The 21,518-nt window shown below is 44.4% G+C and overlaps 1 protein-coding gene across 5 annotated transcripts in view; it reads right to left on the bottom strand.

Annotated features, from left to right (window-relative positions):
- Positions 1–13,469: 13,469 nt before the first annotated feature.
- cntn1a (contactin 1a) overlaps positions 13,470–21,518 on the bottom strand; it is a 48,370-nt gene continuing 40,321 nt past the window's right edge. For 4 of the 5 annotated variants that reach the window (XM_028957966.1, XM_028957967.1, XM_028957968.1 and 1 more), the window contains 2 exons: positions 20,249–20,411; positions 19,849–19,989 (listed from right to left, as the gene is read on the bottom strand). In XM_028957966.1, coding sequence (XP_028813799.1) covers positions 20,272–20,411 — 140 coding nt within the window. In that variant the 3' untranslated portion in view covers positions 19,849–19,989; positions 20,249–20,271. Of the gene's footprint in view, positions 15,711–16,110; positions 16,265–17,254; positions 17,374–17,460; positions 17,648–17,760; positions 17,865–18,916; positions 19,152–19,528; positions 19,600–19,839; positions 19,990–20,248; positions 20,412–21,518 lie in introns of those variants that run through there. The other variant, XM_028957969.1, reaches the window with a different exon arrangement.

Genomic DNA, 21,518 nt, shown 5'->3' with positions numbered 1-21,518 from the left:
CAATTGATATTTACAAAAAGTTAATCAGTACTGTTAGAGATTTCATTCCATTAAATGGAATATTGGTTGATACTTTAAGTACTTTTACAACATTTATATTTGGCATGCAATCACTAAATATAAAAGCAGGGCTTTCACACGCTGAATAATTTTGAATCCACTGCTACCTCTGAATATATCATAAAATGTGATCAAGCATTTATATATTTCTATAATTTACAACTTCCCAAAATAATTTTCAAAATTTCTGTTAAGGTCTTCTGCCTTTTTAACTGGCATTAGGGGGCAGTGGTGGCCTAGCGGTTAAGGAAGCGGCCCTGTAAACAGAAGGTTGCCAGTTCGAATCCCGGTCCGCCAAGGTGCCACTGAGGTGCCACTGAGCAAAGCACCGTCCCCACACACTGCCCTCCAGGTGCCTCACTCAGGGTGATGGGATAAATGCAGAGGACGAATTTCACTGTGCTGCTGTGTATCACATCACTTTACTTTACTATTGCAACAATAAAGGAGACCTGTGATTGAATCCCACCTTGGGTGCTCTTTGCATGGTGTTTGCATGTTTTCCCATGATCCTCTGTTTCCCCCATTTAGTCCAGGTTGCTCTTACAGTATAGATTCACACACATGAACAGAGGATCTGGTGTGTGTGCCCATTAAATAGTTCATCAATTTTAGGACAGATGGCCAGCGGGCGATTTTGACGTATCGTACCTCCCGCTGTACGGACACCGTGTGATAGAGGAGTTCAGTAGCCTGACACAAGGAACCTGTGGCCCGAGTGTGACGTGTTCAGAAAGCCGAGTGGTGGGTGAGGGCTGCGCTGCATCACGCCTCCCCTCCTAACAGGCAGAAGCTGCAGATCAGCCACACAGCGGAGACGCGATGCAAGCGGCGGGCTTTGAAGCCGACAGCCGATACTCCCCTTCCAGCATGCCAAGTACACAGCCTCGCTCAGGAAAAAACACGGCAACGCTTGATTTCACTTTCCTCTCAAACCGCATGAAAAACCAGACAGGAATTCTGCATCGCCGTCAGACTAATGACCCTAATAATACAAAGTTATACTATTAGAAACTGACAGTTCCACGTGCAGATTTATCACAATATCTGCTGCAGTTGTGGCCTAGTGGTTGAGGCAGATTAGAATCCAACAACTGTCAAGGTGCCACTCCCCGGGCGTGGTTCATGGCTGCCCACTGCATTGACGGCAGGACACATTTCATTATGCATGCTGAGCACACGACAAATAATCACTTGCACGTCACTTCAATTTTACGGCAGAATATGATAATCAGGGCTATTGGTCAAGGGATTTTTCAACTTGGAAAACATGACAGGTGGTGGAGTGTCTGTGAGCATCAAAAGATGACATGTTCAATGCAAAATGATGTTAAAACTACTCATATGTCAAAAAGGGCAAACTGTGAATCATTTAAGTTTTTACTGTTTTGACATTGAAGATTTTATACTATGAAATACGTGTGAGTAAATCAGATCGTTTCCTATTTTGGGTTCTTCTTTTGCTGTGATGATAGAATTTCACACTCTCGGCTTCACTCTTCAGTGGAGATGATTTTCCAACAGAACTTGAGAACTTCATCTCTGATCTTATGACGCTGCTTACGATGACGACAAAATACATTAACCCCTGGACTGCGGTATGATTTTTCCCCTATATGTGTGATTTTCCACGAATAAACAAATCTGGATGTGAAACAAAGAGAAAGGGTGCATTGGCTGGATATGAAACACTGAACCAACGCCACGCTGCCAGCGGGTGCGCTGAGCAGCAGAGAAGGCAGCTGGTGCGTGGAAGCGCTTGAGCCCGGCCTAATCACTGAGAGTGTGATCCAGTCCCACGATAATTACCAGCCCTGACCAACATGGCGGCTGGGATTTGCCAGAGTAATGAGCCATATTGGATGAGGGACTAAATTAGCCAGGAAAGAATACACTCATTAGGTTCATTCACCTTGACTTGGCCTTTGCCTGGGGATGGAGCGCTGACACCAGCACAGCAGTGGGCACTAACCCGGTGTAAAGCTGCAAATTCAGCAGGAGGAACCCGACAATACTCAATAGTCAGATATAATCAATACAATCGATTAAAGGACAATAACACTGGCCTTTTCATTGGGTCATGCAATGCTATAAAACAAAAAAATGTATCCATCATTACATCTACAGGGCGTCAATACAGACATGAGAGTGCGGTGATATTTTACACAATGCGCCATGAGAAGAAGCAATGAAAAAATAGACATAAAACTGTTGTAAAAGGAGCTGCAGGGTTTTTGCATGCAGCACTGGTACTGTCGTCTGTGTAATAAATCTTTAGCACCGTCCTTCTTCACATGCATAGTTGGTTTGCTAGAATATCGCTAGAATATCATTGTTCGTTATTGCCTTTTAATTCCATTTAAACTTGTAAATCTTCCAGCCCTTCAGTCACATGCAGTTTATTTTTTTATTGATCATGGGTAAAATACTATGTAATAATTTGTATTGGATAGGATATTTGAGGGTTTGCCATTCTGAATTACGAACACATGTCTTTTTTCCCCCAATATTACAGTTTTTGAGATGTATTAGTATATTTCTTACACCCCATAACTTTGCGTTGCCTGACAGTTGCACCATTAGCAGGGACTTCCACCACAAGTCAGAAGGTACAACAGGCCCATGTGTGCGTCGACTGGCATGCAGAGAGTGAGTGCACAGCCCCATCTGCTGGTGATAAAGCAGCAGCACCATCACCTCGCACCCTACATTCCCACATCACATGCTGCATTTTCCATTGTTGACTACACTGGAGGAGAAACCTCATTGTGCAATGAATTAATAACAATTATTCACCGTACACAGACTACATTTACATTTACAGCATTTATCAGACGCCCTTATCCAGAGCGCCTGGAGATAACCCTGGACACTATAGCAGTAAGTCTTCTTTAAGTGAAGTGATTGTCATTATAATGCAAACGGTGACACAGTGAAACGTGTCCCTTGCATTTAACCTAATTCAACCCATTAGTGAGAAGTGGGCAGCCATGGCACCCAGGGAGCAGTGTGTGGGGACGGTACCTTGCTCAGTGGCACCTCTCAGGGTTCAGGGTCCTCTCCCTTACCCGCTAGGCCACCACTGCCCCAAGTGAGGTTTGAACCTGAGACTTTGTGGCCTCCTGGTTCAACCAAGTGTCTAACCCCCCCAGAGTAAGCGGGCAAGTAAACTGGCAGTGTCAGCTGGCCCAGTACAGTCAGTAAATGGGATGTGACTCAAGGGTTCCGCTGGCCGCCTCACGCTACTGACTCAGCACGCTGCAGTGTGGCCCACACTCAGCGTGGGCACCGACACTCACCCGGCCTCCCTCCGCATACCGGATAACAATTAGAGGTCGGCGGTGTGGAGGGACACCCAGCAAGAAAAGTAGTAGCCTAGTGGATAACACACACACACAAGACCCAGGTTCAAACCCCACTTACTACCATCGTGTCCCTGAGCAAGACAATTAACCCTGAGTGTCTCCAGGGGGGGACTGTCCCTGTAACTACTGATTGTAAGACACTCTGGATAAGGGCGTCTGGTAAATGCTGTAAATGTAAAATGTAAAAAAGAAAAGGCCACACTGTAACACTCTCCTGTAGTCCTGCACTGAGCTCTGTAACTCACTCGCTGCACGAAGGCCAAAGGCAGGAAATTCGCTGGGGGGTTGCGCTTGTCTTTTCAGCCGTGTCAGGGAAGGGGGGAAACATGAAATGAAGTACGGGAAAAATTCAATCAGGGAGCTTTGTTTCGCTCCGGCGATGAACAGGCCAGCCTGTTGCTTTCTATTTCCTCCGGGGGCGAGCAGAGCGGAGTGGGGAGTGGCTGCACGTGCTGTTGCTGAAGATCTGAGGCCTGAAATGTTGCAGCCATTGTCCTCAACCTGGGGGATTTGTCTCTTCCTTGAACATGAAAACAATAGAATTCATGCATATTCATCTCCGTCTAATTATAAAGGCACAAATCAGCGTGGCGTGGCGTGGCGTGGCGTGGCGTGGCGTGGCGTGGCGCGCCGTTTCCCTTCCAAAAGTATGAAAAGCAGCTGTGGAGCATGAACAAAAGTGAAGGAAATGTCTCGAGCAGAAATTATACATTTACATTTCCTACCACATTCAGTTCAGGAAGCTGAGAGTTGGAACAGGAACCGCTACTGATCTACGGATTTCTGAAGGACTAAAGAATTGACTGTTTGGATTGTGAACTGCTGAAAGAATTTAAATTTTTTTTGGCCCGTGGAAAAGACAAAAAACATTTTTTTCAGAATTTATATTCATGACCTTTGAAACCTTTGGTTCATTTGAAATATGACAAGGCAATTACTAAAAATATAATTTTATAATTTTCAACATTAGAACTTCACCCCACAGGCACATGAAGAACAGAAAACAGACCTAAAGGAGCTTCATCAAGTGATCAGTACATGCGTGTGTGCATGAAAATGAAAGCTGAAACGGTGCAGGATGCTCCCCTGCTGCATCTAAATGGACGGCGACGAAGACCATCAAGGCACATTTTACAGGACTTATCAGACACCTTTTTCCAGAGCGATTTACAGTCAGTAGTTACAGGGACAGTCCCCCCCCTGGAGACACTCAGGGTTAAGTGTCTTGCTCAGGGACACAATGGTAGTAAGTGGGGTTTGAACCTGGGTCTTCTGGTTCATAGGCGAGTGTGTTACCCACTAGGCTACTACCACCAGCTTGGGTGTTTGTGCTCCTGAGCCTGGCACGACTACAGTCAACTTCTCTAATACCCCAGTGCAGGTGCCTTCTGCCCCACCGGCCTTCAAAGGCATTCACAGCTCTCACATCATTCAAGATCTCAATCCTGCGGTGAGTTCAGAGCTTAAAGAGCTTCTTCAAGCGTCTGCATCAAAGAGACAGTGCAGCAGAGGAGATGCTGAGTCACGGCACACCTGCCTGGGGCCGGACCAGGTTTATGGTGTTGGGGAGTCAGACCCTGGCTTTGTGGTGGACCTCATGCCATGGGGTGCCATGGGCTCGCTTTTGAGGCTGGTGTGACCCATAGCAGATGGTTAAGGACCTGGGATCAGATGTTCTTCTTTGAACTTCATGAAAATGGGCTCTGCGCATGACATCGTTTTCCTGCGTGTCATGTGACGCACGGCCCGATTAGCGTAACAGGTACCCAACATCGAGAGATTTTAGGCCATTTATTTTTTAAACGAAGTAACAATGTGCAAGTAGTAAAGTAAAGTAACAAAGTTCAAAACACAAGCCCCACCACCTTTTATGTCTAGCTAGGTCATGTAAAAGAAATTAATTAAAGAAAATGTTTTTCTGCATATTTAATGTTATACAGTTTCTCAATAAAAAAGTGGATCCTTATCATGATAATAGAGCCCATGCGCACCACATTTTTAATATGTTACAGGTTATTATGGGAAATTCCAACTCTCTGATGGTGACATGGCATAACCTGAAACATAATTGTCAGAACCTCCTCATGTTCTACACCCTCCAGATGCATTCTCTTTTTCTTATTACTGATCAGTGTAAAATATGTCATGTCCTTTAACAGTATTAATGTTTTTTGTAGCTGAAAAAAAGCCATACAATCCAATAGTGTTAGAATAATGTTAAATAACCTACTCTTAAATTATATAATACTAACACCTTCATTTGGGAATGGCTCAACAGTCAAAATGGGATTAAATAGGTTTATGTCTGCAGCAGCGATTCTCAAGCCGTTCCTCGCTTGCCGAGATTCAGTTGATCTGATCACCTAATCGGCGATGTTGGTTAACTAATAATGGACGTGAAATGGCATGAGGTGGTTTCCAGAGTTTTATATGCCTCTCTAGATACTTTATTCGCTTTATTCTTCTGGACTGTGAGATATGGATTCGGATCGCTGGCAGGGCCCAAACTGTGACATTTTCCCTGTAAACTCCCTGTGTGGCCCAAAACATCTCCCCCTATCAGAGAGAACAGAAGGGCACCTCTCATCATCCAGACCTCCCAAAGAAAACGGAGAAATGTCAGTGAGGGTCCATGGTTTTGGTGAATTGATCACACAAACACAGTCTGAGCTCGCTGAAGAACCTCACAAAGTGCCGAACAGCTCCAGGCATTTACATTTACATTTACAGCATTTACCAGATGCCCTTATCCAGAGAGACTTACAATCAGTAGTTACAGGGACAATCAGCAGACAGTGTCTTGCTCAGGGACACAATGGTAGTAAGTGGGGTTTGAACCTGGGTCTTCTGGTTCATAGTGTGTTACCCACTAGGCTATTACTACCCAGGCAGAGCACCTTCAGCAAGGCCTCAACATCATGCCACTCAAAATAAAAGGACACTTTTCCACGGACTCTCATAAATGGCTGATTTACGAGAGGCCGCGGGCAGCCGCTACTGTGGGCGGAGAGTTAGCCAAGGTCACAAATCACGGAGCAGTTGAAGCTCTTACGACCGTGGTGGCCCACCGAAATGGCTTCCTGTCCTAAAGAAACAGAAACCCTGCAGCGGCACAGCGGCTGCCAAACGCAACACGCCGACTCCTCCCTCCGTCCTCTTTTCACCGGTAATGAGTCTCCACGCGGCCCAGAGCTCCATTTTCACGTCCAGACTGATGCTGAAATAACGGCGGAGGAATGCTGTGGACGTAAGGCCACACACATCATGCGTTAGAATAACAGGGAGAAAGAAGTCTAATTTACATCTTGGAATTTCCTCGACATCGGGATTTTAAAAAAGGGAACGCAGGTATTTTTCAACACTAATTTAAAAAAAAACCTTTACAAAGTATCTTATGGTCATAATAAGTGTCTGTAGTGTACGTGTATGTAGGACAACGCCAGTTCTTCAACAGATTTTAAGGAAAAAAATTTCATATTTGAGCCAAAGTGGACAAAAAAAGATTATTTATTGTTATTTCTGAAACCCAGAATGAACAGTTTTTAAAAGGGTGGAACCCGAAGGCATGATTGACAGCTCCCACACACCCTTCTTCCTCATTCTGGACAATTTAAAGTTTAAAGTGAAGTGATTGTCACTCGCGATACACAGCAGCACAGCACACGGTGCACACAGTGAAATGTGTCCTCAGCATTTAACCCATCACCCTGAGTGAGCAGTGGGCAGCCATGACAGGTGCCCGGGTCGGGATTCGAAACACAGGGTATGATGCATGTCAGACCCACACCAACATGCAGATGAGCGGCACTTTAATTCAAGCGTCCTGATGGGTGAACTTGTGAACACGCGGGAAAGTCTGGCCTTTATTATAAAGTGATGGCGATGGCACCAGTACACACTTTTCACGTGACAGACCACGGCCTCTAGGTTTATGGGAAAGCGCAGTGAATATCATCCGTCCTCCAAGCGCTCGAACGAGAAAAGCTATCATTTGAAGAAAGCCTGTCTTCTGATTCAACTGCATCCATCTTTTGTATGGATGCTCGCGCTCTGAACAAAAAAGAAAAGGCGCTGCTCATAAATCTCATTTTCTCTTGTCACGGTGCCATCTATTCCTGTCATCTTTTTGTTTGGTGAGTGTAAACACTGCAGCCTCCACTTGTTCCCGGGTGTACAGATCGTATCTGCGTGCATGGCAGCTTCGTCTCTGTTCTCCCTCTCGGACCTCAGGAAGACGAACTCATGGAAAAATACAATCAGCTCCCTCTGATAATAAAGCACAGAGTTCCATGAACCGGCGAATAGGTTCACATGCACCTCATCCACAGAAACGGGAGGCGATCAGATAAGTTCACTGCGACACTAACACCATGCACAGCCACCCACCGTCGAAGACCCTCAACGAAACACACTCCCAAGACTTCACGCCTTGAAGGGATCATTACAATCGTGACATATCGTGCAATGTCAGGGCCAAAAAAGATGATTTAAAGTCACGTGCACACATGCCTGTGGTCTTACAGCTCTGTCTTACAGCCGGGCGCCTTCAAGCAAACAAGCTTCAATCATTTGCACTGCTGCCATTTAGACAGATAATATTTACTTCTAAAAATATTATTTAATTGTTTTATTTTTTTTTAAATGCTACATGCACAGCTGAGTAAACTAATGGAAGAATAAACAGAGCAAAAATAAAAAGCAATTAAAGGCTTGAAGATAAGGTTTAGTTTTTTTTGCTGCTGCCAATCCTTAGCTGATTCCATTAATTAAAGATGAGTCCTAATTAGTCTGTGCAAGACTCCAGACTGCGGTCCAAAGAGCACCAATCAGTGCATCATCCCCATCTCAGGTCCATCATGTCTGAGAAACATCGCAGAAAATCTCACAATTCCGCTTTTCACTACAAACCAGAACGGTCATGTCAGAGCTGTGATATCAATGCAAAGTTGTATCTGTATAGTTTGTATTTGTGACCAGCCTTGTCCATTCCTCATTTACATTTACACCATTTAACAGACGCCCTTGTCCAGAGCGACTTACAATCAGTAGTTACTGGGACAGTCCCCCTGGAGACTCCTCAAAATGCACTAACCCTTGCATCAAAACATAAAAAATTGAGTTTGAGAAAAATTGAGAAAAAACCTACAAAACTAGTCTATAAATACCATGAGAAAAAAAACAAAACGTTAACCAAACGTTAACAAAATGTTACTTACAGGACGTTGTTTTTACTCCCGGTATTTACTGTGACTGGCTGCAGGGGCTGATTCAAATGCTCCTAATAATTACCAAGGCAAAACTAATAGCTGTTTATTGGATGTTAAATGGTCCCAGAATTCCTAGCGATGGACCTGGATAACATTGGGGTGAGGATACAACAGCCCCTTAATCCCTGAGGGGACGTGGAACCCTGCACTCTGCAGTGTAATTGCAAGAGAAAGACCAGGCTGAGGACAAGAACCCCGGTAAGTGGCCAACGCACCACCTTGGAAGTTAGCCGGCGGTGAGAACACCGTCACACAAATGTTTCCTTTTGTGTTCCTTTAAAATGACCAGAGTACGTCTATTCAGAGTATGTCTATTCTGAAACGAGAGCCTGGTGACTGACACCCCGCGGCTATTCTGAACACCTCCAGACCAACAGCGGAGCATTGGGCAGGAAACACGAGACAGGCTGCACCGCGGTAAATCACACTTCACGTGGTTTCCTTAAATTACTAGTGTTACACACCGGTAATGGGATGCCTGCAATCACCAAACCCAGAAAAAAAAGACATTTTCATGAGCTTGAAGATCTTATTCGGAGTAATGCATTGCTGTCTGCTTGTGTATCTTATCGATAACCATGCCCTCTTTATGACATGGGACGTGGGCCATGGTCACAAGTGTCACATGATCATCCTGAGAATACATGAATTGCATTCTGCTGAATATCTGCAGAATATCTGAATATGTATTGGTAGTGGGCGTGGTCACCTTTGTGGAGGACCTGGACGTTGTGCTACACCTGGGCGTGTCACGTACTGACAGGAGGGGGGTTTAAATCATCCAGAATGAGGAAGTAGGGTGCGTAAGGCCTGTCAATCATGCCTACAGGCTCGGGTTTCCATGAAAGTTCAACGTACAGCTCCTCTAACCTGACCATTTACATTTTACATTTACAGCATTTATCAGACGCCCTTATCCAGAGCGACTTACAATCAGTATTACAGGGACAGTCCCCCCCTGGAGCAATTTAGGGTTAAGTGTCTTGCTCAGGGACACAATGGTAGTAAGTGGGATTCGAACCCGGGTCTTCTGGTTCATAGGCGAGTGTGTTACCCACTAGGCTACTACCACCCACAGTGAACATGCCCCACGCACCACCTCCAGTGTAGTCTAAAATCACTACGTCAGACCTCACGCTGCTTGCATGCGATACACGTGTGAACTGCAGGTGGTGGTGCTGCAGGTTCCTCAGTTAAGACTTCTGTAGCATCAGCCAAAACTTTTCACCTGTAACAAATGCATCTCGCCGAACAATAGGGAGAGCAAGAAGGAAACCCGATCCATGTGTCTCCTGGGGAGTTTCCCACCATCTAACTCATCCCTAACAAAGAGGCTGAAAAGGGAGGAATGATCCATGCAACAGTAAAAAAAAAAAAGGAAAGGGAAAGGCTGGAGGGTCAAACATGGTGACCTCTAACTCACCCCCACTATCCTGTCCTTCACCCGCAGGCCGTCTTCCCCGTCCGCCGGACCGCCGCCGCTCACATGAGACACCAAGATTCCGGACTGGCCCTGGACGAGCAGGAAAGAGAAGATCTGGGAGGACCGGCCTGCAGCCTACAGGGTGTGGAAGCATCACCTACCTGGTCCTCCTCTCCTCCAATAATCCGGAATCCCAAAATTCCACCTTTTCTGTGCAGAGGGACGGCCAGACGCTGCTGGAAACTCTGGCTGCTGGTGGGACATGTCTGCGAGTGGTGAGACCTGCCGCAGTCCTGCGGCGCTGTTCTGGACCTCCGGCGGGGCGTCAGGCGGTCCTGCGGGAAACGTGCGACGGAGGGCGGCTCCATGTCGGGTGGGTTCGGGGTTACGCGCTCGGAGGGAGAGACGACATCACATCATCAAACTTTACACAAAACTTTCCTGCGCCACGCCCACGCGCACCAGGTGTCAGAGAGAGAGGGTGGGAGAGAGAGAGAGAGAGGGAGAGAGGGAGAGAGAGAGAGTGGGAAAGGCAGAGAGAGAGAGAGGGAGAGAGAGGGTGAGAGGAAGAGAGGGAGAGAGAGAGAGTGGGAAAGGCAGAGAGAGAGAGAGAGGGAGAGAGAGGGTGAGAGGAAGAGAGGGAGAGAGGGAGACAGAGAGAGTGGGAAAGGCAGAGAGAGAAAGTGGGAGAGGCATAGAAAGAGAGAGGGAGAGAGGGAGAGAGAGAGAATCTCTGCATGACATTTAATCTTGGATGGCAGCCCGTCATCTAAAACGAAATCTCACCAAAACCAAATTAATATTCATTCCAGCAGATTCTTCACCTCATCAGGATCTTTCTATCTACCTGAACAACTCTCAGATTTCTCCTTCAACAACTACACGCAACCTTGGAGTAACTCTAGACGACCAACTCGGCTTCTCAGCAACCTTTCCTGCTCATGTAGATTCCTTCTCTACAAGATCAGACGGATCCGCCCTGATACTGGTTCAGTCCCTAGTAATCTCACGACTGGGTTACTGCAACTCCCTTCTAGGTCCACCTCTGACTGCCATACGGCGTCTACGACTAATACAGAACGCAGCCGCACCGCCCCACATTCTCCACACCGCCCCACCACTCCACTCCCTCCACTGGTTCCCAGTAGCTGCAAAATACTGATGCTGGCCTACAAAGCCAAACATGGCGTTCCACCATCCGACCTCACAGCCCTTATTATACCTCACACGGCACCTCCAGTACTGCTCGCCAGGTCCCTCCACCACTGAAGGTACGAGGAAGACACTCGTCTAGATTATTCTCTGTCTTGGTGGAATGAATTTGCCCTCGAGGTCAGAACAGCTTCAAACGGCAGCTTAACACCTTCCTCTTCAGAGAAAACTTGTAACTTTCTTATGTAAGAAACATTAAGTAGTTTCACTACTGACTAAAATGTTTGCACATTAATGTATAATAAATTTTATGTGATAATAATATTGAAAAAAAATACAGAATTTCGAAATGCAGACATTGTAGCACGAACCAGAGTGCCACCAGAGCGCAGTGATTTGTGAAAATCCACAAATTGATGAAATTTTTTAGATTAGATTAGAGTCAACTTTATTGTCATTACACATGTACAAGTACAGGGCAATGAAATGCAGTAATAAATAATCAACGTAATAATGGAGTAATATATACACGTCTTATGCAATGCCTTTACTGCCTGTATATTCACCTGACGTGGCGTCATGGCAGCATCATGGCCTCAGTCTCCAGCGGATGCATCCATCGAGCTGATTTCATTCCATTTAGGAATTTATTTACAATAACACTAATAATATAAGCGCATGTAGAATTTAGTTCTGAATAAATGCACATGTAACCCATATATCTGCATGTGGTCGGGGCTGGACACTGATCGGCCTGTGTAATAATGATGTTTCTCTAAGCTGCTCGAGGCTCATTTTCTACTGAGGCCGAGGTCACATATACAACAAGCAGCAAATTTCAAAAGACCATGATGAAGGGCTCAAGGGGCTCAATCCTGCAGAAAGTATAATCTGCTTTATCAGAGGAGGAATTGAGGAACTGTCTGTGCCGGGGGTAGTGCGGGATTTAGCCAATCAAGCGGCCCGCGTGTTCCGACCGATAAGGCGGTCGGTGAGAAATCCTCGTCTGATGAGGCTCGGGGAAGAAATGGGCCGCCAGTCGTTGGTGGCGCGTGTGAATGCACAGCTCTAGATCAGGATCTTCACGGGGCACGGATTATATCGAGTGTGGACCCCTGTTAAATCGGTTCTTTCTGAACAGAGGGCCACAGGGCCGGATCGATGTGTTTAAAGTCCTCCACCCCCACAACGAATTGCGGATTCTTTCATTTTTTAAAGGCGGTGACATTAATCTGCTCGGACACTTATCGTCGGAAGCCGGAGCCAACATCCTTGGAATATGCTTGCTGCATAAAAATCACTATTTTCAGCCTTGAAAAAATAACGTGATCCCCTTCTGGAAAGAGAACTTAATATATTGCAAGAAAAATACAGGCACATGTACAGGAAACCTAAAAGGAAAAAAAAAGACCCTCCGCAGCAATAAATCATATTGCATTATGTAGAGTATAAGTCCACACCCGTCCTGCGAAAGGCTCCAGTGTTCCTCATGCAGGAAGGGGAACTTTTTCCTGTTCTTTTCCTTTTTTGGATGTTGCTGACACTGACATATAATTATGAAAAATATGCTCATAATGTTAATTTTGTCGTGTATTATTATATGGAATGAAGTTTGATTGGTGTGTGTTTAGGGAGCTGAAGGAAAGAAAGAAACAGAGCGTAAACCAGGTGCACAAGTAAAGTCCAACCTGGCTCCAGCTGCTCCAGAACCCTCCAGGAGTTCTTCAAGAACACGGCAGCTCTCACGCATTCAATGTCTGTGCAACTCACATAAAATGGCGTATTAGTGCAGTGTTTCAGAAAGCTTTCAGGACTCTCGACGTATAGGTCTGGCTGGAAAATCAGCTGGACAGAAAAAACCCAGCGGGCCTGGTGCAGAAACTAGACACAATGCTGGGGAAAAAACTGTGGGGTGCACGACTGCTGGCATCACATCAAACATGTGCTGTGACCTAAACCTGATGATCACTGGTGGCACTTGACCTTAAATTGCTCCAAGGAGAAAAAATTTATAAAAAATCACAGCAGACATCTTGATAGGAGCATCACATGTAATGTAAAGTAGTGAAGTATTTAATGGTCAGTAATCTGAAACCTATTACTGACTTTCTGTAGCTGGGAGAGCTACTGCCATTCAAACTGTCATTTCCGTTGAGGTGGAAGAGTAGGGTCAAAGGTCGGATCAGAAATGACACGGAGACATTTTTTCAAGGTCATAGTTAACTACTGATTTATTGTAATTCACGATTCATTTAAAATCCAGCCAATGAAAGAGTCAGGTTCCCGCCACCTTCCCAGGGGTCAACAAGTCCACTGCTGACAGCCGTTACAAAGTGAACGTGATTCCCTGACCTGTCGCCCACAGAATCGGGTTCGCGTCGTAAGTCGCCAGCAAACACACACTCACTCTCTCAGACAGACATAGACACACACATAGACAAACCTTCAGACAGCTGTCTGGCAATGGTGATGACATCTGACCTTTACTGCACCTTTACTGCATAACATGACGTTAGGAGAAACACTCACTGACTGCGGGTACACGAAAGAGTGACAGTCCCTGTAAACCTCAGCGCTGATAAATCTCAGGTTAGGATGATCTACATCACAGACGTGTATGTGTGTATCTGTATCCGTGTGTGTGTGTGTGTGTGTGTGATGTGTTGACCTCTCCCACACCAGAACACACCATTCGCGTTCAGGTCATGCATCAGAAAACGTAACCTTTTCTTGTCGGTATATCATAGAAGTAAAAGGCGTTCATGCAATTTGGCAAATTCTTTCGCTGACGATTCATGGCATGGAGGAGATGGGAAAAGCACTTTGTGGTGGTTCTCGCTGAAAATGTATGAGCAATGGCTGGGGGCCAGTCACAATTAAAGGGTCCCTCTTCAAAAAAAAATGTTTTAAAAATCTTATTCTATATTTATATATATTATCAGTCCAGACATACAATATAGTTGTGGTTTTTGGCTGACTGAATGACATACAAAAACTTTTATAAATTTCATGTTGGGATCTCGAGTTGAACGTGCCTGAGGAGCTCTTAAATTGCAGCGATTTCCAACAAACCAAAAAAAAAATCAGTCACACCTCAACAAGAAGTAAACCATGATACATCTGTTATATAGATCTGATTCTTCATTTAATATATCTCAGGTGATTAAAAATCCAGAGAGTAGAAAGAGGGTGCAGGGTGCGCTCTCGCACGGTTAAGGGTGGAATGCTTTTTACTTTTCTTTTCTTTTTTACACCAGCTGGTAAAAGATGACAAAGTGTTAAACATTTCATTGAGAGCAAGAAGCCAATGAAGCATCAAATACTGCACTATAAATCTACCTAACTGTGCCAAGATAAAAAAAAATTATAATAATTAATGAACAGGGGATGAAATAAAACAGTGAATATTGACTGAATGTTTACGAAGGTCTGGCATTTGAAGCCTGTTGAGGTCCGTACCCTCTAATTTGGATTGAGTGCTACCTCAGCCTCTCCGAAAGGTGACATTACAGCAAAGGGGCGCACGTCCTGCGCTCACCATTATCCTAGTGACCAATTTCCCTCCCACCACCGGGTACATTCATCCGAACTCTGCAGACGCGCGTGCTTCAAACAGAACTGTCTGCACTGAACCTTGCTGTCCGTGACCTCGGCATTAACAGTAAAATAACACATCCACATGCACACAGGTCAATTGCTGGTACAAGATGGTGTCTATGTTACGGCACTGAAATATGCATCTTCTGAACCGAAATTATTGGATATGATTCGGTGGTATGTTAATGTGATAATAAAATAAATATTCTATAACAGAGAAATCAATAGCTTATAAATTATTGCATATATATAATATTAGCATGATATGCACTGCTATAATGTTGGTTATTTGTTTTTGTACACATGTATGGGTCTCTTTTAAATTACTGTTATTAGAGGGTGTGCTTTAATATTAAAATGATATAAAATAGGGAAAAGCCACTGATTTGCAAACTACATATAAGACAAGTTTGGACACCGCTGCACCTACCCTTCTCTGTGAATTACTTACGGCTCTTCGCCATCAGCAAGTAACTCATCAGAAAAAGACAAATGTAGAGGTTTATGTAAGGCATACTGAAAGAACTCCGTTGATGCTCCTCCAACGATATTTCATAGAGACTAAATATGGGATATCCTGGATGTTTTCGTCCTTTCTGGAATTTGATTTCTGTGTCTTTTCTCACAAGCATTTCCCAGGCTGGGGATTATGGCATTTGGCGGTCCGGCTGGAACCCACAGAGCTGTGGAAAAGTCCTCACAGGCGGCATCCTTATAGGCGAGTCCTCTCCACTTCACTGAGTGAAGAAGGGAAAGGATGGCGCTACATTCAGAGCCCCAGGCAGAAGAGTGCCGCCAGGAGCAGTGTGGTCAGGCTGAGGGATTGCGCAGCTTCGACAGTGCCACCTGCAGGTCAAAATGGGATGCTTCATCAGATAAGTGGAAGAAATTCGGTCGAGAGACAGGCTACACAATGATTGTCCATGTCTTTTTGGGGTATAGTAGTGAAACTAAATGCTAAACAAAAACTAGTGGACTTAAAACTGAACCCTGAGGCACCCCATTAGAAACAACTAATCATCTGCCTGATGCTTTTTAACTGTTAACTAGTTTAACAGCCAAGCCAAGCTCCTAATACCCCTCCTGCTTTGGGAGTAAGCATAGCTCATTTGAAAAGGACTTTTGAATTTAAATAAAAAATCACAGTCTCTGGCATTCCACAATATGACAAAAAATAAAAAAAGAAGTAAGAAAAGAATAACTGAATGCTGGAAGTCTGAAAGAACGTTTGTGTGAGACTGTTTACCCGAGATCTGTACTTGTGCCACAGCACCGTCTCCTCCTTCGGTTTGTGCGCGGACCTCTACGGTGTGGAGGCCCTTGCGCATTGGCAGATCTATGTGTTGCTTTTGGGTTATGTACAGCTCTCCCTTGGGTTGGCCTTCTGGCCTGTAGAGGACCTACGCCACAAGCAAGAACAACAAGAAACATACTTTTAGGTCATGCAGCACTATAGCTTACACGCTATTAGACATTTTTGTTGTTCATATTGTAAAAGCACTGTCTTTGATGTGGACTATTAGAGGTGTGAACCTTTAAGGGCCTCACAACTCGATTTGATTACAATTAATAATCCATCCCATAATTTTTTCTTCATTACTTAACATTATGTTTTTAAGTATGTCAGTGATGAAGGTTCACGGATGCCTGAACCAAGCGTTTTTCTTTTCTGAGTGCTCATTGGAACAAATCAAAGCATCCACATGGGCGTTCAGCACCAGCGTTTGGTTGACTGCCAATCGAACACAGCTATTCAAGATTCAAGATTCAAGACTGGTTTATTGTCAGTACAACAGTATACACAGTATACCGTGAATTGAAATAATGTTTCGCACAGACCCCCCATAGTGCAATCATAAAAGAAAAATATATATGTATATACACACTAAAGTATGTATATTAACTAAACTAAACTAACTAAAACTAAAACTTAAATACTGTACAGTTTCTCTATAAGAGAAAAGCAAAACTTTTCTGTACAATGAACAGGTTGAACAGGACATAACTGGACAACATCATGTAGGAGTCAAGACAAGACAAATATGTGCAGGAATGTGCAAAAAGAGCTATAAAGTGGAGCAAAATGCATATGCCAATAATTTCAAATGTCCATGTGGACATCCATGCACAGTACTAAGATCAGGCACCCACAGTCACTACCAGCACTACTTTTGAACTAGAGTGCCGCCGGAAAATCATCAAGCAACGTCATTATGATATAATTGATGTTCTGCACTGCATCAATGCAGAAACGTCCATGTCTGCATCGATTAGGAGATTAATTTCAACACTAGTATGTCAGTTACTAGTTTCATTTTGTTCACAACATTTTTATTTTTAAAAGTTTGGTCAAGCAAATTGCTTGGTGCTAAATTTGAGGCAAGACTCACCTTATAGTTTTCTACTTTGGACTCATTTGCCAAAGGTTGCACTTGTTCCCAGGCAATATTGACAGTCGAGCCGCTGGGGTTCAGCCTGGTGCTGATTATTTTAGGGGGTCGACTTGGAGCTGAAAAGAATTCACAAAAATGCCTTACATAGAGAACCTAGAGATCCTAATGTTAAACCGCTCTGTAACAGAATGTGATGCTCTTACGTGGTTTCTTGGTGGAGATCTCTATGCGTTTGGGTGGTCCAAGTCCGGCATTGTTGAAAGCTCGCACCTCCATCATGTAATGCGAGTTTGGCTTTAGGTTCTCTATGCGCGTCTGGTTGTCCCGGTTCGACAGCATGATGGGCATATGTTGGGACTCAGTCTCCACCTGCTTCTTCCAGTACCTCACCTGTGATGGAACAGTCAGATCCCATATGGATTATGCTAAATTACACCACAAGTAAAAAAAAAACAGGTTCATAAAGCCACAGGCATAGAAAATATTCTGAAACTGACACTGACCTGATAACCATCGACTGTGGGCTCCAGAACCGGAGCCCACGACAGAACGACCTCTGTAGCTGACAGTGGTCTGCTCTCCAAATTGATCGGGGCTTCTGATGGGACTGAGGAATAAAGAAGGGGCAAGAGACAGTGAGCGTTGTGGTTAGGACCGGCAACACAGGAATTCACCGTTCCTGTTTTTCAGACGTCTGTCTTGGGGGGCATAAAGCCAACTGCGTTGGCACAATCTGGCAGGGGTCAACCTGAATTTATGTTTTAAACTGGATTAAATGAACAAGCTATTGTCTTTACTTTACTTTACTTTACTTTACTTTACTTTACTTAGCAGATGCTTTTATCCAAAGTGACTTACAATACGAAGACACCAGCAATTCTCATTCAGTTTCTATAGATTTTGAGTTACAAAACTAAGAGCCCTGATAAGGCCTAACTTGTCAGGAATAGAACATGCTAGGGAATTGTTAAGTGTCTCATTGACCTCTCACTCTGGCATTTCCTAAAGGTTACGACCAATGGACAACCCCACAACTGTTTCAAAAACTTTCCTGAGCTCCTAAATCTTCCAACTGGGCACCACACCAAGTTTACATGCCAGGGAAATTGTGCAGACATTGCCCAGGCAACACCAGATCAATGTAAGGCATCTCATGGTCGGGACCTGCCTCGATTGTCTTCAGCCAAGTGATCGGCTTATCATTTTGTGCTCCGAAGATGAGAGGAAGCGTTTAGAACTCAAGAAATGGGCTGGAGTGGACACTCAGTGCAGTGGATTGTACATTACCACCCAGGGATTACAAGAGATCGTAATGGTAATTTAATGGTATTAGGAATGAATTTTCTTGGCAAAAATCATGGTTCATTGGTTTAATGGTTCATGGTTTAATATGAGTATTCTATGGATATTTCTTATGGGTATTTCAGTAACCAATCTGATTTGCATACCAGCTATATAAACGTCATTAATGCATCATCTCCTTCAATCCCCAAAAATACCATAGCAAGGAAACCAACTAACTAGCCAAAAACATGCTAAAAGTGACACACCTCATTACATTTTAAATCATTTTAAAGCATTGCTAATTTCAGTGGGGGAGGTGGTGTTCCATTTGTAATAAATATATACGTGTGTGTTTGTGTATGTGTGTGTTCTTACCATCCTGTGCTGAGTAAATGACAGCAGTCAGGCTGTATGGCCCTTCTCCTTTCTTGTTAAAGGCTTTGACTTTGACGTCGAACTCTGTGGATGGCGAGATTGACGAATCTTTGTGCACGTAGCGCCGGGCCTGGGGCTCTGCCACCGTCACCTTCCGCCACTCGTTTTCATTATGGGGCTTGAAAGCAACAATGTAGCCAAAATTGGGGCCGTAGTAGTACTCTGGCTGTACAGGCTGCGGATAAACGACAGAAACACAGGTGTACACCCCACACTCAGCAACATCGACTGAGCCCTCTTTAACCTGCTTCAGAAGCCGGAGGAGGGCGTGGCTCAGTAGGAAGTGCACGTCTGAGATTAAACACGGGTGTTTTCCCCCGGCAGCACACTCAGTATTTGGCCTAGATGAGGAAAATACCTCAGATTACATTTGCTAAATTCTGCAGAATGTCTAATAAAGGACGTGTTCCTTCCAATCTAATTATATGAACAGCTGCAATTTTTCCTTGTCTTTTATAATTGTACATATTTTTTGCTCCTAAACAGTCACTGGACTGCAACTCCTCTGAGATATGAAGGAAACTTGGAGAGAAAGAAAGAGCAAAAACAAACCGTCCACGTGATGGTCAGTTCCCTGCTGCTTCCCCCTCCGCCTCCAATGTCCGACGGTGCCACCACAGGAGCTAAACAAGAGCAAAAAAATGAGTAAAATTACTCTGTTGCTCTATTAATAAATGCTTCCCCAATGTTTTTAAGCATATTTGTTCATTGGTCTTATTTTTCTAAACTTTTACCTTGCAATATAATGGCCCCATTTCTAAATAGAGTGTATATAAAGTGGCTCTATAATTAAACCTGCCCTACCTGTATTCTGTATAAAAGAACTAAAAAAAGGGTTAAACCGCCGGAAGTCGTGTACTTGCCTGCCTCCAGCGTGGTGATCTTAGGGGAGGGGTCGCTGGGATCTCCAGTACCCAGGGTGTTGGTGGCAGTGACCCGGAATTCATATTCCGTCCATGGAATCAGCCCCACCACCGTGGCCGTCTCTGCGTTGCCCTCCACATTCACAGGAGCTTAAGGTCAAAGAGGATCGCAATGGAAAACGCTGTTTTAACTTTTTTTAATGTACCTATTTTATATGATGTACATTTCACAAATAGTAACTAGAGGGAATCATAGCATCAGTAAATGTGGCATCTGTGTTGAAAATAATTCCTTTCTTGTGGAAGGATCTCTGAATTTATTAAGAGGCGGTGCTTCTCACTAATCTGTACCAGGGGTGTCAGTAGTGTTTGGTTCAGTGTTCGTTCACGATGGCAAGTGTGATCTCACATGTGACAGCCTCCCTCCAGTCGTCAGTGGAGGCGGAGTCTCTGTACTGGATGCTGTATTTGGAGATGGGGCTGTGGTTGTCGGTGCCCTGACTCCAGATCAGACGTAGGGATTTGTCTCTGATCTCCTCCACACGTACGCCACCGGGGGGGGCCGGGGGGGCCTGCGGGGTCACAACAGGGGGCTGTGATCAGAGTGCCACTGTCCCCTGCATCTCACAGCGGTTCCACCAGAAAAAGACAAAGGGCCAAATGGCGTGACCTTGGTCATTGCCAAAGCCTCCTTATCTCTGTACACCCTGGAAAGCTCTGGTGTAGCGCATGCCACACGTGGGCTCCTTCCCCTCAGATTTAGGGTTGCGGCTCAGCATAATTGCATAATTAACCAAATCTAAGAGGGAAGCTCCTGAATCGTTAATCCTCTTGTATTTTCTTTGGGCTGAGCTCCGTTTTTCTTTCCAAAGCTGAGAGGGAGAAATACGGCTATTAGGAAACCGAGAATTCTCGGTAGGAGCTCAGGAAGCCGTCGGGTTACAACCAGACACAGGCTTTGTTGTGACGGTATCGGAACCCCGCGGCTTAAAAAGTTGAAAGAGGGCGAACTTTGCTTCAACTCTTAGCATGTACAGTACAGTTATGAAGATAAAACAAATAGAAAATACAACATACAACAGCCACTGTCTATAAAGTCATAATGATTATTTAAAAAGTCATTATTATTTTTGCCTTGACATCGTAGTACTATATGACTGTATAACTTTTACAAATGTATTAAAAGTTTACACGTTTGCATATTTAACCACTGGGGATGCAGGCGATTTCTTCGTGTCAGTACCTAGCCTGGGTTGCCGACCCCTAACAGGAGCAGCCGAAGACATATTCACTTATATTAACATTTATATTTTCAATACACACATATGTTATTATATATTTTAGGTATTGTTTATAGTGTACTTTTGATATATATCAAAATATATGTATTTGCTGCTCTTATCTTCTACTCTCCACTTTCTGTCAGGACTATGCCAACTTCCCACTTGTGGGACTAATAAAGGATTATTATCTTATTTTATTAATCATTTTTAATTGCAGTTTGTGTAATACCTGAGATCCCAGCAATCATTCTGGGATCATCCATTCGAACTGAGTTTCGGATGAATTGCAGTTGAACGGAGGCCCCTCAGTAAGTCGTCTCTCTAGGACTGGCCATGAAGCATCAGGGATGAAGCCTGGACCTTCTGCTGGGGATGCAGCGCACGCCTGATTTGTTT

The sequence above is a fragment of the Denticeps clupeoides genome, chromosome 17 (genome assembly GCF_900700375.1).
Source record: "Denticeps clupeoides chromosome 17, fDenClu1.1, whole genome shotgun sequence".
In the NCBI taxonomy this organism is placed as follows: Eukaryota; Metazoa; Chordata; class Actinopteri; order Clupeiformes; family Denticipitidae; genus Denticeps; species Denticeps clupeoides.
Note: the sequence above shows the minus strand (reverse complement) of the source record. Positions and strands in the feature narration are given on the sequence as shown.